Source organism: Rhinopithecus bieti, unplaced genomic scaffold, assembly GCF_001698545.2.
Source record: "Rhinopithecus bieti isolate Rb0 unplaced genomic scaffold, ASM169854v2 scaffold_20892, whole genome shotgun sequence".
In the NCBI taxonomy this organism is placed as follows: Eukaryota; Metazoa; Chordata; class Mammalia; order Primates; family Cercopithecidae; genus Rhinopithecus; species Rhinopithecus bieti.
In genome coordinates this window covers 2,278,247-2,302,619 of record NW_016810602.1, presented here as the reverse complement: position 1 = coordinate 2,302,619, position 24,373 = coordinate 2,278,247, and the positions used below count along the sequence as shown (strand labels likewise).

At 43.2% G+C, this 24,373-nt stretch overlaps 1 protein-coding gene across 2 annotated transcripts in view; it reads left to right on the top strand.

Annotated features, from left to right (window-relative positions):
- MTHFD1 (methylenetetrahydrofolate dehydrogenase, cyclohydrolase and formyltetrahydrofolate synthetase 1) overlaps positions 1 to 24,373 on the top strand; it is a 78,421-nt gene that overhangs the window by 36,718 nt on the left and 17,330 nt on the right. For both annotated transcript variants that reach the window (XM_017892403.1, XM_017892404.1), the window contains 14 exons: positions 1,204 to 1,315; positions 5,890 to 6,014; positions 6,824 to 6,921; positions 7,113 to 7,286; positions 8,448 to 8,584; positions 11,288 to 11,334; positions 12,603 to 12,710; positions 12,858 to 12,932; positions 16,923 to 17,025; positions 20,468 to 20,544; positions 21,476 to 21,616; positions 22,741 to 22,809; positions 23,103 to 23,214; positions 23,311 to 23,450. In XM_017892403.1, coding sequence (XP_017747892.1) covers positions 1,204 to 1,315; positions 5,890 to 6,014; positions 6,824 to 6,921; positions 7,113 to 7,286; positions 8,448 to 8,584; positions 11,288 to 11,334; positions 12,603 to 12,710; positions 12,858 to 12,932; positions 16,923 to 17,025; positions 20,468 to 20,544; positions 21,476 to 21,616; positions 22,741 to 22,809; positions 23,103 to 23,214; positions 23,311 to 23,450 — 1,518 coding nt within the window. The remainder of the gene's footprint in view (positions 1 to 1,203; positions 1,316 to 5,889; positions 6,015 to 6,823; positions 6,922 to 7,112; positions 7,287 to 8,447; positions 8,585 to 11,287; positions 11,335 to 12,602; positions 12,711 to 12,857; positions 12,933 to 16,922; positions 17,026 to 20,467; positions 20,545 to 21,475; positions 21,617 to 22,740; positions 22,810 to 23,102; positions 23,215 to 23,310; positions 23,451 to 24,373) is intronic.

The window sequence follows — 24,373 nt, the reverse complement described above, 5'->3', positions numbered from 1 at the left end:
TGCGATCTCAGCTCACTGCAGCCTCTGCCTCCTGGGTTCAAGCGATTCTCCTGCCTCAGCCTCCTGAGTAGCTGGGATTACAGGCATGTGCCACCACACCTGGCTAATTTTGTATTTTTAGTAGAGACAGGGTTTCTCCATGTTGGTCAGGCTGGTCTTGAACTCCTGACCTCAGGTGATCCACCAGCCTCCGCCTCCCAAAGTACTGGGATTACAGGTATGAGCCACCACGCCCGGCCTTTGTCTTTTTTCTTTAGAGACAGAGTCTTGCTCTGTTGCCTAGGCTAGAGTGCAGTGGCAGTCCATCAGAGCCCACTGCAGCTTTGAACTCCTGGGCTCGAGTGATCCTCCTGCATCAACCTTCTGAGTATCTGGGACTACAGGCATGTACCACCATGCCTGGCTAATTTTTAAGCTTTTTGTAGCGACAAGGGTCTCACTGCGTTGCCCAGGCTGGACTCACACTCCTGGGCTCAAGCGATCCTCCTGGTTCACCTTCCTAAAGTGCTGGGATTACAGGTGTGACCCAACATGCCTGGCCTCTCACCAAGTACTTTCTACCTTAGTCTGCCTCGTGGTGGACAGGGATTAGCAGTACAGGCACTCAGACTGACCTCTGGCAGCCAGATCCCATGTGTGTAAAAGTGGTGGCCTCAGAGTGGAGGTGCTCCAGAGGCAGTTGTGGGCAGTAGTCTGCTAATATCTATGGCAGCTTGTTCTAGATCCCTGCATCAGATTCCTGAGCCCAAGAATGCACACATGCACATGTGCCTGTTGACAGTGCAGTCTCTTAAATGCGGGGAGAGAGCAGGAGAGAGGTCTAGTACCTTCTCTTTTAATCCTCCCAAAGTAGTGCTTTGTGGACGGTGGTAGCCCCATGTTCTGTACGAGAAGAAGCAGTGTCTGGACATTATAACACGCAGGGCCCCAAGCCAGTTTGCCCCTCTGCCTTGCAGGTTCACACTGATTTCCCTATTGGGTAAAATGGCCGGTGAAAGGGAGCTCTTTGGCATGTGTAGAAATGAGCATGGCATGTGAAGGGCTGTCAGAAACAGTGTGTGGCTTACATTTGAGGCCTTAACCCAGTATCTTATGAAAGTTAAGAATTTAATACAAAGCTCAGGGATGTCCTTTTCATTTCTGGGTTTTTTTGGTGTGTATTTCATTATTTCATTTCTGATGTCCAAATCCCCTACCCCCTAGGTAAATAAAGGTGACATCCTGGTGGTTGCAGCTGGTCAGCCTGAAATGGTTAAAGGGGAGTGGATCAAACCTGGGGCAATAGTCATTGACTGTGGAATCAATTACGTCCCAGGTGAGTGTTGCTGGAGGAGGAAGGTGGCTTCTGGTGTTGAGGATGGTGTCTAGGTCATCAAATGAAGCCTGAGAGAGAAGCTTGTCTCTAATTTTATGCTTGTAGTACTAAGGTTTAGGGAGACTGGCTAGCCCAAGGGTGCACAGTTAGTAGATAGAAGAGGTGCCACTTGCAGGCAAGTCTGCCTGGTGCCAGAGCATGTGATTTTAATCATGTGCTGTACAGCTTCCAAGATGACTTTGTCCAGGGAGAAAGTGAGAGGGAGGGCAGGAGGGATATATCACTTTATCTTCATGTAGAGATCACCCTTTATTTTAGCAAAGTTGTTGGATGGGTTTAAAATACAGTATAATCATTGCAAAGTGCTATGAGAATCCAGAAGAGGGACTCATTCTGCCCAGAGGAAGGCTTTACAAGAAGATATTTGACCTGGGTTTTTTTCTAGGCTGAGAGGATAAATCTAGCCTTTTAATCATGTCCATAACTATACTTGGCATCTTCATCCCCCAGTTACCCCTTACTCCCGTCTTTTGGTTAGTATCACCATTCTCCCTTCCCACAGGTCTGAAGCCTTTTAGTTTCTCTCTCAAGCATTCCCTATATTGGATCAGTCTCTAAATATTAGGAATTGTTTTCTGTCTCCTCTGTTCTCAGTGTCACCACTGAGTGTTACCTTCTCAGCTGACAGGCTGTGATAACTTCCTTGCAGGTGTCCCTCCCTCCCTCCCGCTGCTTCCCACTCAGATCTATCCCCATGCTCTCGCCTTGCCATGTTCACCTTTAGGCATGGACCTCTGAGCCTCTTCCTTCTTACTTGCCAGACTCCTTAGCCTCACACTAATTTCAGTGACCTCTGCAGCCTGTGATCTCACTTGCGTGTGGTGAATACCTGTCTTCAACTTGTAAAGTGGACCACTTTCTTTTCCCTGCAGATGCCTCATTTGTCCTTTGTAGTTCCCATCCCTGCATTCTTAGTGGAGTGGGCTATTCTTTCAAACAGAAAACTTCACAGAACAATATGGCAAAACTTGTATGCATCCTCATAGATTCAAGAAAGGAACTATCTTTAACTGAGCAACTATTGTGTATCAAGCACAATGCCAGGCCTTGGGCTGCACAACTGAATAAGGTTCAACTTGACCTTCACCTTCAGCTTCTTCCTCCCCGTCATGTCCGTTATTCCTTCCAAACCTTGTTTGATTTCCCCTTATCAAGGGATGATCTTTCCTTCTGTCCCTCCCTCCTCTCCCATAGAACATGTGTATTGTATCTTTTACTGTAAGTGTCTCACGTGTGGCATCCTGTGCTCTCCTACCTAGATAGCTCCTCAAGGGCAGTGGTCACTGTGGCGCCACATCCAGCCTCCTGGATGGATGACCACTGGCACTCATATCTGTTGAATTGTTGAAGGGAGTTATAGCAAGAATAGTCTTTTTTCTCCCTTCCCATCTCAAGTTTCAGATGTAGACGCTGAGCTGCCAGGAACATTAGTCACTGTCAAGCCTTCACCGTTTTTAACCTCCCTCCCACTCTCCCCACCGTGCTTTTAAGACAGTAGCTCATAATTGATCACTCATTTTCTTGTAGTGTAATTATCTAACAGGCGATAAAGAAATTGCTCTCCTACAACTCCTCACTTTGAATACTTGCGATATGACATTCAAGCTCAGTCTGTTTAAAACCTTGCATCTTCTGTAACATATTTCTGCTTTTGGCATTTTTTTTTTTGGATTACATGTGAGAGATGGAGAAGAAAAACCTGGGTGGGGATCTGGAGTCTTGCAGATAGGTAGGAAATGTTGACTTAAACATGAAACTTGCCATCCTGTTCACATTAATTTCTTACATAGACAGTAAAATATGAATAAAATCAAAGCAGTATCTTCCCTCCTGGTCAACAGTGTTTTTACTGGTAATTTGCATATAGGCAAATGAATGTTGATAAAGCTGAATGTTATTGTGTCCCCCAAAGGATGGCAGAATCCCTCAGTTATAGACCAGCAAATGGGCTGCAGGACCTAAAGACTGATATTTGCATATGTTCATTTTAGAAGCAACATATTCTACCACCGAGCTACTTCTTGGTTCATATTTTAATTACTTAAATAGTTTGCATGGTCCACTCAGGGATAACATTGTAAGTCACTTGCCAAATTAAGAGTGAATCAAGGTGTGTATACCTTTTCCAAAGAAGGAATATTTTTAAAGATTCAAGTGCAGGGCAGAAAGTGTTGGCCAGAGAAACACATAAAAGTGTTCTTCCTGCTTGGCTTACTAAAGATAATTTGAGAAGGGCCAAATCAATAGTGTTTTATTTGGAAGGGTTAAAAAGAGGGAACAGATTACCCACCCTACTCCAATCCAGTCTCAACCTATCCAGTGTAGCTGCTTATGGACTGGCCTCTATTATTAGGGTCCCCAAATTAAATGTAAAAGAGTCAGGGCTCAGCTGGATCTTTAGTTGAATTTTGTACATGTAATTTGGCAAGGAAAGAGAAATTCTGGGGCTGGGGTTAGATAACCAAAATGTTTGCTCATTACTGAGGTCATCTACTTAGTTTGAACAGTGGTCACTTTTTCCACTGACCACATCATCCTATCCACGAAGCACTGCGTATTTAGCAGTGCCTCGTCAACCCTGACAGTATTTGGTTTAGGAGCAAAACTGAACTCATCCAGTGCTGCGTTTACTCGTGTAGTCAAGATATGTGTCTCTTATCTGTGGGAAAATGAAAATGACTAACATTAACACATAGAAATAGATGCAGCAGGTATTTCAAGCTAACTACATGTGAAGACTATTGAAACTTGTACAGAGGGCAAACCTCTATCTATATTTCCTTGGCATTTTGAAATGACTCTAGGGGCTGTGAGAGAAAATGTTCTGCCATAGTTTCCTGCTTTATAATCTTCTAGAAACCTGAAACCATCCCAATCAGTTGTGTTTACCAGCTCCTTTTACTCCATATAAAAAATATCTTACGTATCTGTGGTGGAAAGAGAAACTCTTGCATTTGGAGGTTGCTTTTTCAACTTCAGTAATGTACACATTTTCTCATTTTGCCCTCAGCAAACTTATGATAGGTAGTGTTAAGCCTTCTTTGCATTTTGGACTTCAGATTAATATGGAGCCCACAGGAGCTGCAGAACTAACTTTTTTTTTGTTTTTTTTTTTTTGAGCTGGAATTTCGCTCTTGTTGCCCAGGCTGGAGTGCAATGCTCACTGCAACCTCTGCCTCCTGGGTTCCTGGCTCCTGAGTCTCCTGCCTCAGCCTCTGAGTAGCTGGGATTACAGGTGCCTGCCACCACCCCCAGCTGATTTTTTAAAATATTTTTAGTAGAGACAGGGTTTCACCATGTTGGCCAGGCTGGTCTCAAACTCCTGACCTCAGGTGATCCACCCACCTTGGCCTCCCAAAGTGCTGGCATTACAGGTGTGAGCCACCATGCCTGGCCCTAACTTTTAATAAAAGAGCTGATGCTACAGCTAATCTCTTTTTATTTATTTATTTATTATTTTTGAGACGGAGTCTCGCTCTGTCGCCTAGGCTGGAGTGCAGTGGCGTGATCCCCGCTCACTGCAAGCTCCGCCCCCCGGTTCATGCCATTCTCCTGCCTTATCCTCCCCAGCAGCTGGGACTACAGGCTCCCGCCAGCACGCCCGGCTAATTTTTTTGTATTTTTAGTAGAGACGGGGTTTCACAGTGTTAGCCAAGATGGTCTCGATCTCCTGACCTTGTGATCCGCCCGCCTCGGCCTCCCAAAGTGCCTGCTAATCTCTTAATTCTGGCTTCTTGCCTCCACCTTGGAGCTTCTTCTCAGTTGTGGCGATCTGATCAGAGAGAAATGGTGATGTCGCTACGACTACCAGATGCATCCTGGGAGCCTTATTGCTTCGAGGTCTAGGCCCGCCCCCAGCCCCTCCTGGAAGTGCACTGAAGCCAAGTGTAGGATGTTCTTTGTGTGAGTGAGCAATGATGCATCACTGGGTTTTGTTCTCTTGAATAGCTATTCTCTGCTGGTAAGATTTGTAGTTGTTCTTGTGTCCTTTTAAGGGAAGTGTAATTATATTCTTTGCCTTTAGCATACATTTAAGTAGCTGTATCTTTGGAATTGGATGTCGAATTGTTCCTCCAGCTCACACATGGAGCTCACAAAATGCTGACAGTTGCTGTAGAAACGATATCTGGCAGCTGTGACAGAGTTGGAGCTTTGTGCACCCAAAAAATTTCCTTTGTAGGCTTTGGCAAATTAACACTTTAAAGGGTGCTCATTATATACTGGGTAGTTGGTTTTAAGAATAAAAAACAGTTGGCATTTTATTTGCCACCTGAGAGACTACAGAAGGATTCTCCAGGTTCTGAAAAACCACTTATGCATCTTGTGAATTTTTGCGGGTAAAATAATTTTCTCCCTAAGAAATAGCAAGCATCTGTCATTCCATAGCTTTTAAGTTAAGTAGGCACTGGAGCCTGATGGGACTTACACACCCTAAAATTCTGCTGAGTTTTTGTCGTAACTGATCACCAGGATTAATTCTGAGACTTAGCTTTGATTTCTCCCCACTTGACCAGATGATAAAACAAATGGGAGAAAAGTTGTGGGTGATGTGGCATACGACGAGGCCAAAGAGAGGGCGAGCTTCATCACTCCTGTTCCTGGCGGCGTAGGGCCCATGACGGTTGCAATGCTCATGCAGGTACTTGTGAATAAAAGTTTCTATAAGAGTTCTGAAAAGCTGATTGAGTTTTGGCTGCCTTTCTCCCCAAGTAGAAATGTCAAAAACCTACTCAGTAGTTAAGTAAAGATGTGAATTTATTGAGAAAAAGGGAAGGGAAGAACAGAGAAATAAGATCAGGCACATTAATAGAGGAAAGTAGGGATGGCATAATCCCAATCTCTTTTGGAATATAATAACTTTGAAAGAAGAAAAGTGCAATCACCCTGGTTTGGCCAGGTCTGTTTTGGTGTGCCTTCCCTTTCTTTTTCTTTTTTCTTTTTTTTTTGAGACGGAGTTTTTCTCTTGTTGCCCAAGCTGGAGTGCAATGGTGCGATCTCAGCTCACTGCAACTTCTGCCTCCCGGGTTCAACTGATTCTCCTGCCTCAGCCTCCTGAGTAGCTGGGATTACAGGTGTGCGCCACCATGCCCGGCGAGTTTTGTATTTTTAGTAGAGATGGGGATTTCTCCACGTTGGTCAGGCTGGTCTCAAACTCCCAAACTCAGGTGATCCACTCACCTCGGCCTTCCAAAGTGCTGGGATTACAGGTGTGAGCTACTGCGCCTGACCTGCTTTGCCTTTCTAACATGCACCAGCTGACAGGGGCCAGGCAAGCAGCCCCAAAGCATGTTAGGTGCCTGTTGACTCTGACCTCAGATGGAAGGATGGTAATAAGTGGGTGTGAAGCAGTTCATTTTGTGATTGAGCTGGAGTGACCTGGAGCTTGAAACTGAGGTAAGGACTAAAATAACCACCTCTTCTAAGTTTCATTTATTTCATTTTGTTTAGAGCACAGTAGAGAGTGCCAAGCGTTTCCTGGAGAAATTTAAGCCAGGAAAGTGGATGATTCAGTATAACAACCTTAACCTCAAGACACCTGTTCCAAGGTAAAAATAAAATTTTACTGATTTAAAACTTTGTGAATTGTTCGTTTTTAGTTGAAAGATACTGTGGGTGCACATATGCTCCCTCTGAAGGCGCCATCGGTGGTTGGGGTTGGGTTGGGGGCTTGTTACTACTGTGGGATTAATTAAACTCAGTGGATAGACATTAATACCTATTTTCTATATTTCCAAAGTGACATTGATATATCACGATCTTGTAAACTGAAGCCCATTGGTAAGCTGGCTCGAGAAATTGGTCTGCTGTCTGAAGAGGTAGAATTATATGGTGAAACAAAGGCCAAAGTTCTGCTGTCAGCACTAGAGCGCCTGAGGCACCGGCCTGATGGGAAATACGTGGTGGTGACTGGGTATGGTTTTTATTCATGTTGCCATCCAAATCTTCCTATCAGTCCTGATCGTTCATACCAGGCGTTGCATTTGCACTTTGCACATGTATGTAGAGGTGCCTTTAATTTGATTTTAGCATTTTCACCCATATTTGATCTCATTTGATCCTTACAGCAATCCTGAGAGGTAGGTAAGAATAGATGATAATCACAGATGAGAAAATTGGTCAAGGTTATCCATCTGGTAAGTGGAAGAGTTTGGTCTTAAAACCCGGTCTTAAGATAGAATCACCTTTTGTTGTTGTTGTTGCTGTTGTTGTTTTTGAGATGGAGTCTCGCTCTGTTGCCCAGGCTGGAGTGCAGTGGCATGATCTTGGCTCACCACAACCTCTGTCTCCCGAGTTCAAGCGATTCTCTTGCCTTAGCATCCTGAGTAGCTGGGCTACAGGTGTGAGCCACCACGCCCAGCTAATTTTTGTATTTTTAGTAGAGACTGTGTTTCACTGTGTTGGCCAGACTGGTCTCGAACTCCTGACCTTGTGATCCACCCACCTCGGCCTCCCAAAGTGCTGGGATTACAGGCGTGAGCCACCGCACCCGGCCAGAATCACCTTTTTGAACCCAAAATTCATTAATTCAATGGATCTACTAAGCACTCACTTTTATGGCTGGGCTGAGGTTATATTAAAAAGCTAGTTTTTGAGAATATAAAATGAGAAATTAAAATTATAGCTGTGTCTCTACAAGATAAAGTATATTTGCTTCTTACAGTAAGAAGAGCTAAAATACAGGAATCTTTTTTTTTTCTTAATTTAAAGTTTTTTGGAAATTACAACTAAGACTCTTGAAAAAGATGTCTTTCAGGGCTTTTGTCTTTCTTTTTCTTTGTCTTTTCTTTCTTTTTTTTTCTTTAAGAGATGGAGTTTTGCTCTGTTGCCCAGGCTGGAGTGCAGTGGTGCAGTCATAGCTTACTGTAGCTTGGAACTCCTGGGCTCAAGTGATCCTCTTACCTCAGCCTCCTGTATAGCTGGGACTACAGGCGTATACTGCTGTGCCTCACTTTGTTTTTCTTAATCTTTAGATTACGAGTTATTCTCTAGAGTCTGCTAGGTGTGACTTAGTGATTCAGATACACTTCACTTAATTCTTTAAACCTTTTTCTCTTTTGCTTTTGTCTTGAAGAATAACTCCAACACCCCTGGGAGAAGGGAAAAGCACAACTACAATTGGGCTAGTGCAAGCCCTTGGTGCCCATCTCTACCAGAACGTCTTTGCATGTGTGCGACAGCCGTCTCAGGGTCCCACCTTTGGAATAAAAGGTACTAGTGAGACTGGACCGTGGGTGATGACAGGGGACTTGCTTCTCCTTCAGTCCTCCCAGGCCCATGTGACCTATGATACTTATGAGGTTTTGACTCATTTCAGCAGCAGAAATGTCATTCTCACAAACCACTGTGACTATGCTTTTGATGAAGGCTGTCATTGGATCTCCCCAGCTCCTGCTGTCACTGTTTGCCACTGCACAGGGATTCTCTGGGATGGGTGATATGTAGCTGGGGGTGCTTTTATTTGACCCTCATAGTCCACTGCCACAGTAACAATAAAGGTTATCATAGCTACTGATCATCTTACAGACACTCTAGAGACAATGACAAACCCCACAGATGTTTCACTTTGTTGGAAATAAGAAAAGCCTACCCTTATTGAATATATGCGTTGTGCCAGATATTGTGCTGACCAGTTTTTGCGTATTATTTTATCATCCAGTACAAGATAGTATTGTCACCATTTTACAATAGCAGCAACTGGGACTTCAGAGGTGACTTGGTCAAAGGCACCTGTATTAAGTACCAGAGTGATTCTTCCATGTCTATTTCAAGCTCTAAACTAGTACTATACTCATACTTTCCCTCAGATTTTTATTGCTGCGGTACTACGAACATGTGTTTTTTTTTTTTTTTTTTTTTTGAGACAGAGTCTCATTCACTCTGTCGCCCAGGTTGGAATGCAGTGGTGCGATCTCGGCACACTGCAACCTCTCCATCTTCTGGGTTCAAGAGATTCTTCTGCCACAGCCTCTCAAGTAGCTGGGATTACAGGTGTGCACGACCACGCCTGGCTAATTTTTGTATTTTTGGTAGAGATGGGGTTTCACCATTTTGGCCAGGCTGGTCTTGAACTTCTAACCTCAAGTGATCTGCCTGTCTCAGCCTTCCAAATTGCTAGGACTATAGGCATGAGCCACCATGCCAAGCTGCTATCTTAATTAAAATAATTTTTATTAATTATGATAGGTTCTTAGAGTTAGCTTTCTCTGCTTGGTGACAGGGTATCACATTTTGCTTGTTTTAGCAATTATTGCAAATGTTGACACCGGGTACACCTTCACCCTTCCACCTTTTTTTTTTTTTTTTGGAGGTGGAGTCTTGCTCTGTTGCCCAGACTGGAGTGCAGTGGCACGATCTTGGCTCACTATAACCTCCGCCTCCTGGTTTCAAGTGATTCTCCTGCCCCAGCCTCCCGAGTAGTTGGGACTACAGGTGCGTGCCACCATGTCTGGCTAATTTTTGTGTTTTTAGTAGAGATAGGGTTTCACTATGTTGGCCAGGCTGGTCTTGAACTCCTGACCTTGTGATCTGCCCGCCTCGGCCTCCCAATGTGCTGGGATTATAGGCGTGAGCCACCGTTCCCAGCCCACCCTTCCACCTGTTTTATAAATGTAATCACTTAGTTCTGCTCTTGAGCTTGTCTTAACCCCCTTTCAACTTCAGTACGAGCTATTCCTTATTCTGCTTATTGAACTCTTTATTTTCCTTTTACTCTTATTGCAAATTGCCTCACTGCATGGTCTCTACCTTACAAAAATGAAATACATATTAATAAATCTCTGGGCTGGGTGAAGTGGCTCATGCCTGAAATCCCAGCACTTTGGGAGGTCAAGGTAGGTGTATTACTTGAGGCCAGGAGTTCGAGACCAGCCAGGCCAACATGGCAAACCCTGTCTCTATTAAAAACACAAAAATTAGCTGGGCATGGTGGTACGTGCCTGTAATCCCAACCCATTACCCTCCAGCCTGTGAGACAGTATGAGACTCTGTCTAAAAATATATATATATATCTGATTTACATTTATTGCACTGATAACATGATAACCTGGACATTTTTGAGACACGGTCTTCTTCTGTCTGGAGTCCCAGCTCAGGCTGGAGTGCAGTGGCATGATCATAACTCACTGCAGCCTTGATCTCCCAGGCTAGGATTACAGGCATGAGCAGCCATGCTTGGTGTCCTGGACATTTTTAACTGGCTTTTGGCTAATACAGATTGAGCATCAGAAATCTAGAAACCTGAAATCTGAAAGGCTCCAGAATTCTAAACTTTTTGATTGCTGACACGATGCTCAAAGGATATGCTCATTGGATCATTTCAGATTTTAAGTTGTGGATTTGGGATGCTGGATCATTATGATGCAAATATTCCAACATCTGAAAAACAAAAACCCAAATCCAAAACCCAAATCCAAGCATTTTAAATAAGGGATACTCAACCTGTAATCCAAGTATAAATCTAGCAATCAGGCTGCTTTCTAACAGCCTAATCTATTTAGGAAATATATCTCTATTTAGGAAAAATTGCAGTCTTTGTGTTAGGTGTATGTACTTTAAATATTTCTGTTTTAAAAGCCAAAGAAGCTTTATGAGAGTAGGAAATTGAACAGGTTTGCCTTTATGTAACTGTCAGCTGGGTGTTTTAACAAATGCCGGTAATCACAATTTCTAAAGAACCTATTTCTAAAGATAATGAGTAGGTATATATTTGTTCATGGTTTTGTCATTGAAACTCAAATTTCAATTGAGAAACTACTTAGTATTAGAAAACACTTGATCAAAACTGTCCAAATGATTGTAAAAGGTAAATAAATACATGTGCTTAGTAATTGCAATAATGCATTTGCATTTATTTGATTTCTGTCATTGGAGAAGCATGCTTAACTGAGTCCCTACCCTTGACCTGTCCCCTAGGTGGCGCTGCAGGAGGAGGTTACTCCCAGGTCATTCCTATGGAAGAGGTAAAGTATTTTGGGATTTGGCTGAATTAGATCCTTTTTTTTCTTTTTTCTCTTTGGCTGAATTAGATGCCTTTTTTCCCCCAAGACGGAGTCTTGCTCTGTTGCCCAGAGCTGGAGTGCAATGGCACGATCTCGGCTCACTGCAACCTCTGCCTCCCAGGTTCAAGCAATTCTCCTGCGTCAGCCTCCGGAGTAGCTGGGATTACAGGCACACCACCACGCCCAGCTAATTTTGTATTTTTAGTAGAGACGGAGTTTCACCGTGTTGGCCACGCTAATCTTGAACTCCTGACCTCGTGATCCGCCCGCCTCAGCCTCCCAAAGTGCTGGGATTACAGGCGTGAGCCACCGCGCCCAGCCTAGATTCTTCATTATAGCTTTTTCTTTCTGGAAATTAGCCTTTTTTGTAGAGCTCTTAGTGGACAAATGACTTGTTTCCCAGCAGAAGCAACACCTAGGGGGAAAACAACTTAATTTGTAGACTTGTGATACAGCTTGGTTTCAAACTTTGGCTTTCAGTGGGAATGATCATTATAAGCAAATCACCAAATGAAGCATGGTATTGGGAAGCACCAACAGTGAATTCAGAATTCATTTATGTAACAGCAGAAATAGGAACAGTGCATAGACATAGAGTTGGTGCTGCTCCCGTGCACTTCTCCTCGCTGTTTCAAGGTGTGTCCTCCGTAACCCAGTGTTGCTGTTGATCCCAATGGTGTGGTATTTGTGGTCTCTGGACATCTCATTTTGAAAAAGCTGCAAGTTCTGTATTTGGGAGGCGATTCTTCTGCAGACAGATAATTGGTCATTTATGTTTTCTTTTTTTTTTGAGACAAAGTCTCCCTCTGTGGCCCAGGCTGGAGTGCAGTGGTGTGATCTTGGGTCACTGCAACCTCCGCCTCCCAGGTTCTCCTGTCTCAGCCATCCAGGTAACTGGGATTACAGGTGTGCGCCACCACACTTGGCTAATTTTTGTGTTTTTAGTAGAAGTGGGGTTTCACCATGTTGCCCAGGGTAGTCTTGAACTTCTGGCCTCAAGTGATCTGCCCACCTCAGCCTCCCAAAGTGCTAGTATTATAGTTGTGAGCCACCATGCCCAGCCAGTCATTTATGTTTTCAAGAACTCCCTGTATTGGGTGTTTGTCCACTAGCTGGGCTGCCTTCAGTATTCCATTGGCTTTAAAATAGGGATTGAGCTTTGCAATAGAATGAAAGTTGGAAAGATACAGAGCAGCTGGGAGACTAATGTGGCTTCTGTTCTTTTGTAGTTTAATCTCCATCTCACAGGTGACATCCATGCCATCACTGCAGCTAATAACCTCGTTGCTGCGGCCATTGATGCTCGGATATTTCATGAACTGACCCAGACAGACAAGGTAGGATGCCAAAGCCCCATGAATCCCATTGAACACTTTTGAAAGTATTGAACCATCTGAATTAGTGTTGGTCTCTTGGGTGCTGAGGATGCAGGTAGCAAGGCAATGGGGTTCCTCTCATTTTAAAGCCCCTTTCTTTTCTTTAAGGCTCTCTTTAATCGTTTGGTGCCATCAGTAAATGGAGTGAGAAAGTTCTCTGATATCCAAATCCGAAGGTTAAAGGTAAGCTTTTTTTCTTCCACATTTTTTATATTGTGTGGAATCTAGAATCTGATCATTGATTAGGACATAAAAGTCTTCTTGGAGTAGCCTATTTTAGATGAAGTTACATCAGTAATCACAGTCTTAAAGTCATGATATACAGAGCAAAGATTGATGGTAGAGGTTATTTCTCATTTATCTATACATTAGAAGTGGCTAGTGTGGAATAAATAGAACACTGACAACCTGCCCTCAGCTAAGAAAAAAACGACACTTCCTTTATAACAGGAACAAGAGTCAGGATGCCATTGTGGCAGCGTAGCAGCCTTTGGAGTTTGCATCATTGGGACCTTAAGCAAATTTGTTAAATGACTTCTCTGTTTACTCGTCTGTAAAATAATACTTGCCTTCCCCTGAATAGATAAGGGTCTGTGTTAAACAGTTAGAAGCGTGGTTATATCTATATGTTATTTGAATTTCTGTAACAAATATACAGTTAGTAAGCATACACCATACCACCTGACCCAGAAATCTCACCCAAAATAAATCTCTGTTCACATAAAAATCTGTACATTAATGTTTTTAGCAGCTCTATTAATAATTTCCCAAAACTGGGACTAATCTAAATGTCTTTCAGTGGATGAATAAATAAACAAACTGGTATATCCATACAATAAAAATAAATGAGCTATTGATACAAACAACAACTTGGGTGAATTTATGCTGGGCAAAAGAAGCCAGTCTCAAAAGCTTGCATATTGCATGACTCCATTTGTATGATATTCTCAATAAGAGAAAATTATAGTGCTAGGGAACAGATCAATAGATGCTAATGGTGTGGATGAAGCGAGGGTATGACCGTAAAGGAATAGCAAAAGAGAGGTGTTTTGTTTTGTTTTTTGTTTTCTTTTTTGAGACAGGGTCTCTCTCTGTACCCAGGCTGGAGTGCAGAGGCACAATCACAGCTCACTAAAGCTTCCACCTTCCAGGTTCAAGCAATCCTCTCACCTTAGCCTCCTGAGTACCTGGGACTAGAGGTGCACACACCACCACACCTGGCTGATTTTTTACTTTATTTTTTGTAGAGACCTTGTCTCACCATGTTGCCCAGGCTGGTCTCAAACTCCTGGTTTCAAGCGATGGTCCTGCCTCAGCCTCCCAAAGTATTGGGATTACTGGCGTGAGCCACCACGTTTGGCCACAAGGGATTTTTTGTTTTGTTTTCTGTTTTTTAATTTTCAAAATGTATTGGTTTTGTTTGTTTGTTTGTTTGTTTGTTTAAGACAGAGTCTCACTCCGTCTCCCAGGCTGGAGTGCAATGGCGTGATCTCAGCTCACTGCAACCTCCACCTCCCAGGTTCAAGCAGTTCTCCTGCCTCAGCCTCCTGAATAGCTGGGGTTACAGGTACCTGCCTACCATGTCCAGCTAATTTTGGTATGTTTAGTAGAGACAGGGTTTCACCATGTTGGCCAGGCTGGCTCAAACTCCTGACCTCAGGTGATCCATCTGCCTTGGCCTCCCATAGTGCTGGGATTACAGGCATGAGCAAGGTTTTACTCTGTCACCCAGGCTGGATTGCAGTGGTGCAATCACATCTCACTACAGCCTCGACCTCCAGGACTCAAGTGATTCTTCCACCTCAGCCAACTAGGTAGCTGAGACTACAGCCAGGTACCACCGTGCCCAGATTTTTATATATTGTGTAGAGACCGGGTTTTGCCGTGTTGCCCAGGCTGGTCTCAAGCTCCTGGGCTCAAGCGATCTGCCCACCTTGACATACCAAAGTGCTGGGATTACATGGATGAACCACTGAGCCCAGCTTTTTTCTTTTCTTTTCTTTTCTTTTTTTTTTTTTAAGAGATGAGAAGGCTGGGCATGGTGGCTCACACCTGTAATCCCAGCACTTTGGGCAGCCGAGGCAAGCGGATCACCTGAGGTCAGGAGTTTGAGACCATCTTGACCAACATGGTGAAACCCCGTCTCTACTAAAAATACAAAATTAGCTGGGCGTGCAGCTGCATGCCTGTAGTCCCAGCTATTCAAGAGACTGATGCAGGAGAATCGCTTGAACCCTGGAGGCGGAAGTTGCAGTGAGCTGAGGATGCCCCACTGCACTCCAGCCTGGGTGACAGAGCTAGACTCTGTCTCAAAAAAAAAAAAAAATTGGACTTGTGTTTTACAACACTTCTTGGTCACTATGATACTATGATTATTTAGGTCTAGGCTTAGGGAAATCTGCTGCTCAGTTATAGGGACAAACATGTTAATAATACCTTTGTACGTGTGTGAGTAATGTGAATTTGCAGATATTGGGATAAAATCACTTTTGTCAGACCCAGAAAAAACAGGGCTGGGAAGACACGAAGAAGTGGAGGCTCACACTTACATGTCTGTGATAAGAACTGTTTGCAAGGCCTGTAATCCCAGCACTTTGGGAGGCCAAGGCAGGAGGATGACTTGAGCCCAGGAGTTCGAGACCAGCCTGAGCAATGAAGCAAAACCTCGTCTCTACAAAAATTTTTTTAAATGAGCCAGGTGTGATGGCATGCACCTGTAGTTACACCCAGCTACTCGGGAGGCTAAGGCAGGAGCATCCCTTGAACCCAAAAGTTCAAGGTTGCAGTGAGCTATGATTGGGTCACTATAATCTAGCCTAAGTGACAGAATGAGACCTCGTCTCAAAAAGAAAGAGCAAAAATTGTTTCCAATGACTTAATAAAACCCCACAAGAAATCCCTTCCCATCCTTCACACATCTCCTGCTTTGCACAGCTTGCATGTTTCAAATGTATACTTATGTTTCCATGACAAGACTTACCACTAGACATTCTTTAGGATGGGAGTAATTCAGATAAGATGCTCTTGAAAGGACGCTTTCCCGGTAACGGCAGCTGCACCAATGAATTGACAACTCTGCTTTGAGCTTCTGGGAGTGATGAATTCTGTATCTTTTATTTTATTTTATTTTTTATTTGAGACAGGATCTTGCTCTTTCACCCAGGCTATAGTGCAGTGGCACAATCATGGCCCACTGTAGCCTCGACCTGAACTCTGTTTCTAAGCAGACTACGTGAAGCTCTCTCTCTCTCTTTTTTTTTTTTTTTTTGATGGAGTCTCACCCAGGCTGGAGTGCAGTGGCATAATCTCGGCTCACTGCAACCTCTACCTCCTGGGTTCAAGCAGTTCTCCTGCCTCAGTCTCCCAAGTAGCTGGGATTACAGTCACCCACCACCATGCCCAGCTAATTTGTGTATTTTTTAGTAGAGACAGGGTTTCACCATGTTGGCCAGGCTGATCTCGAACTCCTGACCTCAGGTGATCTGCCCGTCTCGGCCTCCCAAAGTGCTGGGATTACAGGCGTGAACCACCACACCCAGCCAAAGCTCTCCTTCATTGCTAGTAAAAACTTCCCTTCCCTCACTAGGCATATTTGTGGCATCCCAAGTTATAATCCTCATCTCTCATTCCTTTTTTTTTTTTTTTTTTTTTTTGAGACGGAGTCTCGCTCTATCGCCCGGGCTGGAGTGCAGTGGCCGGATCTCAGCTCACTGCAAGCTCCGCCTCCCGGGTTTACGCCATTCTCCTGCCTCAGCCTCCCGAGTAGCTGGGACTACAGACGCCCGCCTCGTCGCCCGGCTAGTTTTTTTTTTTTTTTTTGTATTTTTTAGTAGAGATGGGGTTTCACCGTATTAGCCAGGATGGTCTCGATCTCCTGACCTCGTGATCCGCCCGTCTCGGCCTCCCAAAGTGCTGGGATTACAGGCTTGAGCCACCACGCCCGGCCTCATTCCTGAATAAACTCAACCTACTTGGAGATAATTGTTTGTAATGTCTTTTTTTAGGTTGACAGTGGGAAATAACCCCCAGCTTTCACAGGTTTTCCTTCTGAATTCAAGATGGTTTGCATTTCCTAGAGGGGATCCCATTTAGAGCTAGGGATCAAATTTTGGTTTTACATTTATTGTGCTTCTATTTGTCTTATTTTATGTTTTCATTTTCCTACCCTTTCAGAGACTAGGCATTGAAAAGACTGACCCTACCACACTGACAGATGAAGAGATAAACAGATTTGCAAGATTGGACATTGATCCAGAAACCATAACTTGGCAAAGAGGTACCAGAGCAGTATACAAATCCCGTTTGTTTTGATTATATTGCACACCTCACACCCTCCGGAAGAGTTGTTAAAAGTGAGGCTCAGAAGCTTCCGTGTTGGTATTTTACCGGCTAAGGCATGACTAAGATGGTGACATTATTTCTTTTTCTTGCCACCTCTCAGTATCTCTCCTTATTAGCTGTCATCAAATCTCTGTTCGTTGGATTGGTCGAACATTTTGCTGGCTATTCAGTGATTAGGGTAGTTAAACCAAAAATAACATTTTACAAATTTAATTTGATGCAAAAAGTTTTGGTGTCATGAAGTAGAGAAATTATGTTTAATCACTTCTTGAATCATGTGTGACCTTTATTCTTAGAACTCTTGTGTGGCATAAATGACTTGATTTTTTCTGTAGTTCTCTAGCTTACCAAAATTTTTTTTTTTTTTTTTTTTTTGGGACAGAGTCTCCCTCTGTCGCCCAAGCTGGGCACAATCTCGGCTCACTGCAAACTCCGCCTCCCAAGTTCACACCATTCTCTTGCCTCAGCCTCCCAAGTAGCTGGGACTACAGGCGCCCGCCACCTCACCCGGCTAATTTTTTGTATTTTTAGTAGGAACGGGGTTTCACTGTGTTAGCCAGGATGGTCTCAATCTCCTGACCTCATGATCTGCCCGCCTTGGTCTCCCAAAGTGCTGGGATTATAGGCATGAGCCACTGCACCCGGCCTACCTAATCATTTTTTTACCTCATTTTATTAAATTCTCTTATAACATATTAGGTAGCCTTCAAGGTTTAATTACTTACCAATTTAGTAAGTAGGTTGCCTGGCTTCACTGCCATATATTACTTTTCTCAATGCACAACTATAGTGTGGCTTAGATTTTACTTTGCATCAATAATGCAGCTTTCTATTCTGTATCACTATTGAGAAGGAATCTTCATCCACTCATGCAGAATGCAGCTGAAGGCCAATTTATTGACTGTTTTTGTGATTTTCCTTGACTCAGTAACTGTTGCTAGCTAATGGCATTTTTTAGATGACACTCTCAATGTCTAAAACCACACAGGAATTTCTCTGCCTTTGCTTCAATAGCTTTAGACAAATGGTATAATATTTTATAAGGAATAAGCTAAAAGTCCATTTTGAAGATTTAGTATCCGATTTACTTTTCTTTTGCTCCGTGTCTCATTCATGTTTTCTAAGAAACTAGAGGTAGTCATACCTATTGACTGGCTATATTTTACAGAAATATTAGTTACATGAAACCTGATACTTTTTTTTTTTGAAAAATAAGGGTTGGCTCTAACACCACATTACAGTAAGAGTGGGGCGTGTGTGTGTGTCTGATTGCTATATAAGACACTGCTTTTGGTATGAAATTATGATAGTCTTTATGGAAAATAGTTTGGCATATTATCAAGTGTCTTAAAAATGCTTCTCCTCCTTGACTCATTTAGAGTATGAACTGGGTTTTTTTGTTCATTGTGTGTGTGTGTGTGTGTGTGTGTGTGTGTGTGTTTTACTTTGAAATTATTTTAATTTTGAAATAGAAAACATCTTGAAAGGAAAAAAAACCCACAAAATATATAGGCAAATTTGTACTCTGTGAGCTTCTCACATCTTCACACTTCTTCACCAATCTCTAAGATGAAAAACTCTAAAATTCTAAAACATATTCAGCCATCAACAATGATGTTATTAATAGGAATATGGATCAATTTCATTTTGTGTTTCTTTGATATTGTTTGGCATTTGATACTGAAATGGCAACTCCTGTTTCCTCTCCATACTCATAGTACTCTCAGTACCTCACTTCTGACACCAGATGGGTAGTTTTTCTCTTCCACAACAATTCAACTTTTACTTCTCCAGTGGATATTGACTGAGTATCCTGTGATTTAACTCAATTCGGATACTAACTGTCTGGAGCAGATCCTATAGGTAAAGGGCTTAGTCCTACAAGACTGCCCCACTTCAGACACGAATCGCAAGTCCAGGTTGTCACCTGTGCTTCTGACCAACTGGTTATAAACTGGAGGGTCCACACAACCCCCTGCTCAGGTTCATTTCCTAGAATGGTTCACAGAACTCAGAGAAGCATTTCACTTGTGTTTATGGTTTATTATAAAGGATGCAGCTCAGAAACAACCAGATGGAAGAGAAGCGTAGGGTGCATCCCTCTCCCAGCACCTGGATGTGTTCACCAGCCCAGAGGCTCATCAAATCATGTTGTTCAGGATTTTTTTTTTTTTTTGAGACAGAGTTTCGTTCTTGTTGCCCAGGCTGGAGTGCGATGGAGTGATCTCAGCTCACTGCAACTTCTGCTTCCCAGGTTCAATCGATTCTCCTGCCTCAACCTCCTGAGTAGCTGGGATTAACAGGCATGTGCCACCACGCCCGGCTAATTTTGTATTTTTGGTAGAGACAGGGTTTCTCCATGTTGGTCAGGCTGGTCTCAAACTCTTGACCTCAGGTGATCTGCCCACCTTGGCCTCCCAAAGTGCTGGGATTATAGGCGTGAGCCACCACGCTCAGCCTGTTCAAGAGTAATATACACCCTTAATACCTTACCCAGAGGTTGGTGGGTGGGACTGAAAGTTCCAGTCCTCTAATCATTTGTTCTTTTTGGTGACCAGTCCTTTCTTGAGGCTGTCTAGGAGAACTACCATAAGTCACTTATTACCATAAACTCAGGTGTGATCAAAAGGAGTTTGTAATGAATAAGACACTCCTATCACCCTTGGAATTCCAAGAGCTCTATGAGCCTTGTGTCAGGAACCCATGGCAAAGGTCAAATATATTTCCTATTACACTACACATACAAAAAACCAGAACTGAGGGTACACTAAAATGTTAACAGTAGTTAGTCCTGGGAGGTCGTTAGTTGGTTAGTTGCTTGATCTTTGCCATGTTTTTCATGGTTATACAATTGGATAGATATTCTGTCATCAGAATAGAAATTATCTCTGCTAAGTGTGCTATGTTTCCTAAACTTCCAGACCAGGACTGGCACCCAGCATGTTTCAAAAGATATTTGCACTTGCCCTGATTTGATGGCTCCTGTGTTTCTTACGGTGGTGGAAAGTCAATGAGTCATCATCCCACAGAACAACAACACAAACCTCAGTCTTTTGAAAAAATGTAGACTGCTCTGTTTTTCTTATAAGTAGAATATGCTTTAAAATAGATTCCAGATTTCTAGTTAACTGTTTGAATTCTCTAGATGGAATAAAACCAAGCCACTCCACATTCCTTTGCTTTAAAAATAACTCCTGTGTATTTATGGTATATGAACATCATTTCTTAACACATGTTCTAGCTTTGCCATCCATTTTGAAATCAAATATTGATAGACAATCATGCAATTAGACTTATTGCTTTAAAATTCTGCTGCTTCTTTTAACTTTGTGGTCCCTTTATTCAAAATCATTCTATATTTTGCCTGTCTGCTATAGTGTTGGATACCAATGATAGATTCCTGAGGAAGATCACGATTGGACAGGCTCCAACAGAGAAGGGTCACACACGGACGGTAACAATTTGTCCATTTCCAAGGAAATTAGTTCAGAGGCACTCGATCTTGCTGCTTCTCTCCTCCTCCATCCTCTCTCATACGATTGATACTGCCAGGTGTTGTTCTGCCTTCTCCCTTTTAAAATGGAAGTGAGTAGGTGTGTGGCATTGAGCACTCCTGACAGCTTTTGCAATAAATCCCATGTGTCACCTGTGTGTTTTTCCCCCAGCATTTTTTCCTGGAGGTGGAGAGCCCCAAGTGAATATCCTTGCATAGAAATTGATTAAAATTGCTTCTTTTTTGTAGCCATTTCACTGTATATCTCCTTGGTTTAAGAGGTACCATATTGTTCCCTCGTATATGAAGAAAACAATAAGCGCATGATTATAAGCGGCCATGGTAAAATCATAGCTTTTTGGTCCTGCTATAACATTTATTTTAAAACATTGACAACTCAGGGCTGGGTGTGGTGGCTCACGCCTGTAATCCCAGCACTTTGGGAGGCCGAGGCGGGCGTATCACTTGAGGTCAGGAGTTTGAGATCAGTCTAGCTAAACCCCGTCTCTACTAAAAAAATGCAAAAATTAGCTGGGCATGGTGGCACGCGCCTGTAATCCCAGCTACTTGGGAGGCTGAGGTGCGAGAATTGCCTGAACCTGGGAGGTGGACGTTGCATTGAGCCGAGATTGTGCCACTGCACTCCAGCCTGGATGACAGAATGAGACTCTGTCTAAACAAAAAAAAAATTGACAACTCAGGGTCTTGGAATAATTAATTAATATTTTTTGCTATTAGAGGATTATGTTCATTAAATATTTTGGGTAGTATTCTGTTATTCTATCCTTTTAAGCTATTTGTTTAAGCCTCAGATGTAAAAAAGGATCACTTGCAATTCACACTTCTGGTTTAACACACGGTTTTTGCTAGTGCCTCTTTTCCCTGCCCACAGGCCCAGTTTGATATCTCTGTGGCCAGTGAAATTATGGCTGTGCTGGCTCTCACCACTTCTCTAGAAGACATGAGAGAGAGACTGGGCAAAATGGTGGTGGCATCCAGTAAGAAAGGGGAGCCCGTCAGTGCCGAAGATCTGGTGGGTACCCAGGCATGCCAGGCTTGGTGACATATCTGTGTCTGTTGTCCTAGGATCTTTCAGCAGTTATTAATAACAAAATTTAATGCTTTACTTAAGACATTGCAGTTAACTCATCAATTCAATCCTATTTTGCTAATTGCAAGATAATTATGAAATGTTTAAAAAGTACATCAGAGTGAATAATAGGTAGTATGCTTTAGTAATAGATCACAAGTCCAGGTGATTTGAGTAACATCTTCATCCTGTGGGCATCTCTAAAAGTGGGTGTATGACTTCAATTTGCAGAGAACATCAAGAGTACCATTGCTTTATCTTTGTTGCTAGTTAGTTCAGCTACACTTTGATGGCTTAATAGAGTGACCTGATGTTAAAAGTTGGTATTGAACTCTTGCGTAATATTGCAGTTTCAGCTTTGGAAGACACATATTGAGTTTGGTATTTATAGAAATTTCTGCCCAGATACCAGAGTTACAAATAACTGAGTACTCTAGGAACAAGCATTGCTATGCTTTAAACGAGTCTAGAATGGATTTCTCACATCAGTCAGCAGCAGAGCTTGATAAAGATGCTTGTTTCCAGAGTCACATGTTTTTCCAGAAATTACATGTGAATGTCATTTTTATTCTATCTGGCAACTTTGGCTGGGCGCGGTGGCTCATGCCTGTAATCCCAGCACTTTGGGAGGCCAAGGTGGGTGGATCACAAGGTCAGGAGATCGAGACCATCCTGGCTAACACAGTGAAACCCTCCCTGTCTCTACTAAAAATACAAAAAAATTAGCCGGGCGTGGTGGCGGGTGCCTGTAGTCCCAGCTACTTGAGAGACTGAGGCAGGAGAATGGCATGAACTCAGGAGGTGGAGCTTGCAGTGAGTCGAGATTGCGCCACTGCACTCCAGCCTGGGCAACAGAGCGAGACTCTGTCTCAAAATAAATAAATAAATAAATAATTGGCAACTTCCTAGCATATCCAGAAAGAAACCATGAATGGTCTGATTCAGGTGAAAGTATCAATTGGTCCAAGATGGCTAACATGGGTAAGCCTAGAATGTCAAATGTTGGTTTCAGAAGGTTGGGTTTTTTTTGCTGGTGGGAGTTGATGCTGCACACATTTGTTTCGTAGGGGGTGAGTGGTGCATTGACAGTGCTTATGAAGGATGCAATCAAGCCCAATCTCATGCAGACATTGGAGGTGAGCAGAGTGACTCCTGCCTTCTTGAACTGGTTTTGGATAGTCAGAGCAGAGTGGTTATAAAGCACACTTAACCTGGGTAGTCGAGACCTTCTCCACTTGCTCATCTCTTTCTTCTCATTCTTCCTCACACCTGTGACTGGGAGGTTACTAAAATAAAAGAGATGACTTTGTATTTTCCCTCTGGGAAGTATTTTTCCTTCTGATTCTAAATCAATTCCGTATTCTTGAGTGTGTGATCCCACTTTGAAGCAGGATTGGCAGCTCAGCTCATGGTGTCCTGGTTTCCACAGGGCACTCCAGTGTTTGTCCATGCTGGCCCGTTTGCCAACATCGCACACGGCAATTCCTCCATCCTTGCAGACCAGATCGCACTGAAGCTTGTTGGACCAGAAGGGTTTGTAGGTTAGTGTTTTTGCAAAACCAGTGAATAGACTGTATATTTCTTTTAACATCAGGGGAATTGGGATGGCATTTTTACTGTTGCTTTCTTCCTTACAGTGACGGAAGCGGGATTTGGAGCAGACATTGGAATGGAAAAGTTTTTTAACATCAAATGCCGGTATTCCGGCCTCCGCCCTCACGTGGTGGTGCTTGTTGCCACTGTCAGAGCTCTCAAGATGCACGGGGGCGGCCCCACGGTGAGCAGTGGGTTGAAGTGTCTGATTATCAGCAGTGTGCTGACGGCCGAAAGGAAGTTGGATGACTTCTGCCTGTTTCTTCATTGAGCTGCTTTTATCCTCGTGATTAATAGGCAGCAAAAGGGACGGGCAGACGGCCCTTGTGTTGGCTGCCTTATCACTCACAGGCACCGTCAGCGCTCAGCATTTTAAGAGGGCCAAAATTGGCTGCCTGGCCTACCTTTCGGAGGACATCTGACAACATCTAAACCCCTCCAAGGCCATGTGCTTGGCTAGCCCCACAAAAAACTGTTTTACGTTCAGACTGTTCTTTTTAAATCTGCATCTCTCTGTATAGTGACACTGGCAACCAGCCAACCAAACCAGTTAGCTGAGACAGAGGTCAGCCCCTTCTTGAGTAGTTCATGCTAGACAGGGCCTCCACACCCTAGGGAGGGAGCGGGGGAGAGGAGAATGGTAGATCTGCCCAGGGCTGCCCTGGGTAACAGAGAAACAGGTGAAGACTGACTCATTCTCACCTCCAGCCTGAATATTGTATTTCTCTGAATTCTTACTGCTTAGAAATTCCTACTACTCTACTTTTTATCCTAGTATTTTAACACCTTTTCTTTAGGTCCTACATGAAAAACCATTAAATTCCTGTCCACCAGGAGCTTGTATTGTAACTTAGGAAATAAGGCCTCCCTCACCTACAAGATAAAAATCAAATTTCTTTTGGTCAGGGTTTGTTCTAATGTAGCAGTTCTCTGTTTTGGCCTCAGAACCTCTTTACACTCTTGACAGTTATTGAGGGCCTAAAGGAGCTTTTGTTCATGTGGGTTATAGCTATTGATATTTACCACATTAGAAATTAAAACTGAATTACATGTTAACATAAATAACTTTGTAAACATGAAAATGCACTATCTTTTTTTTTTTTTTTT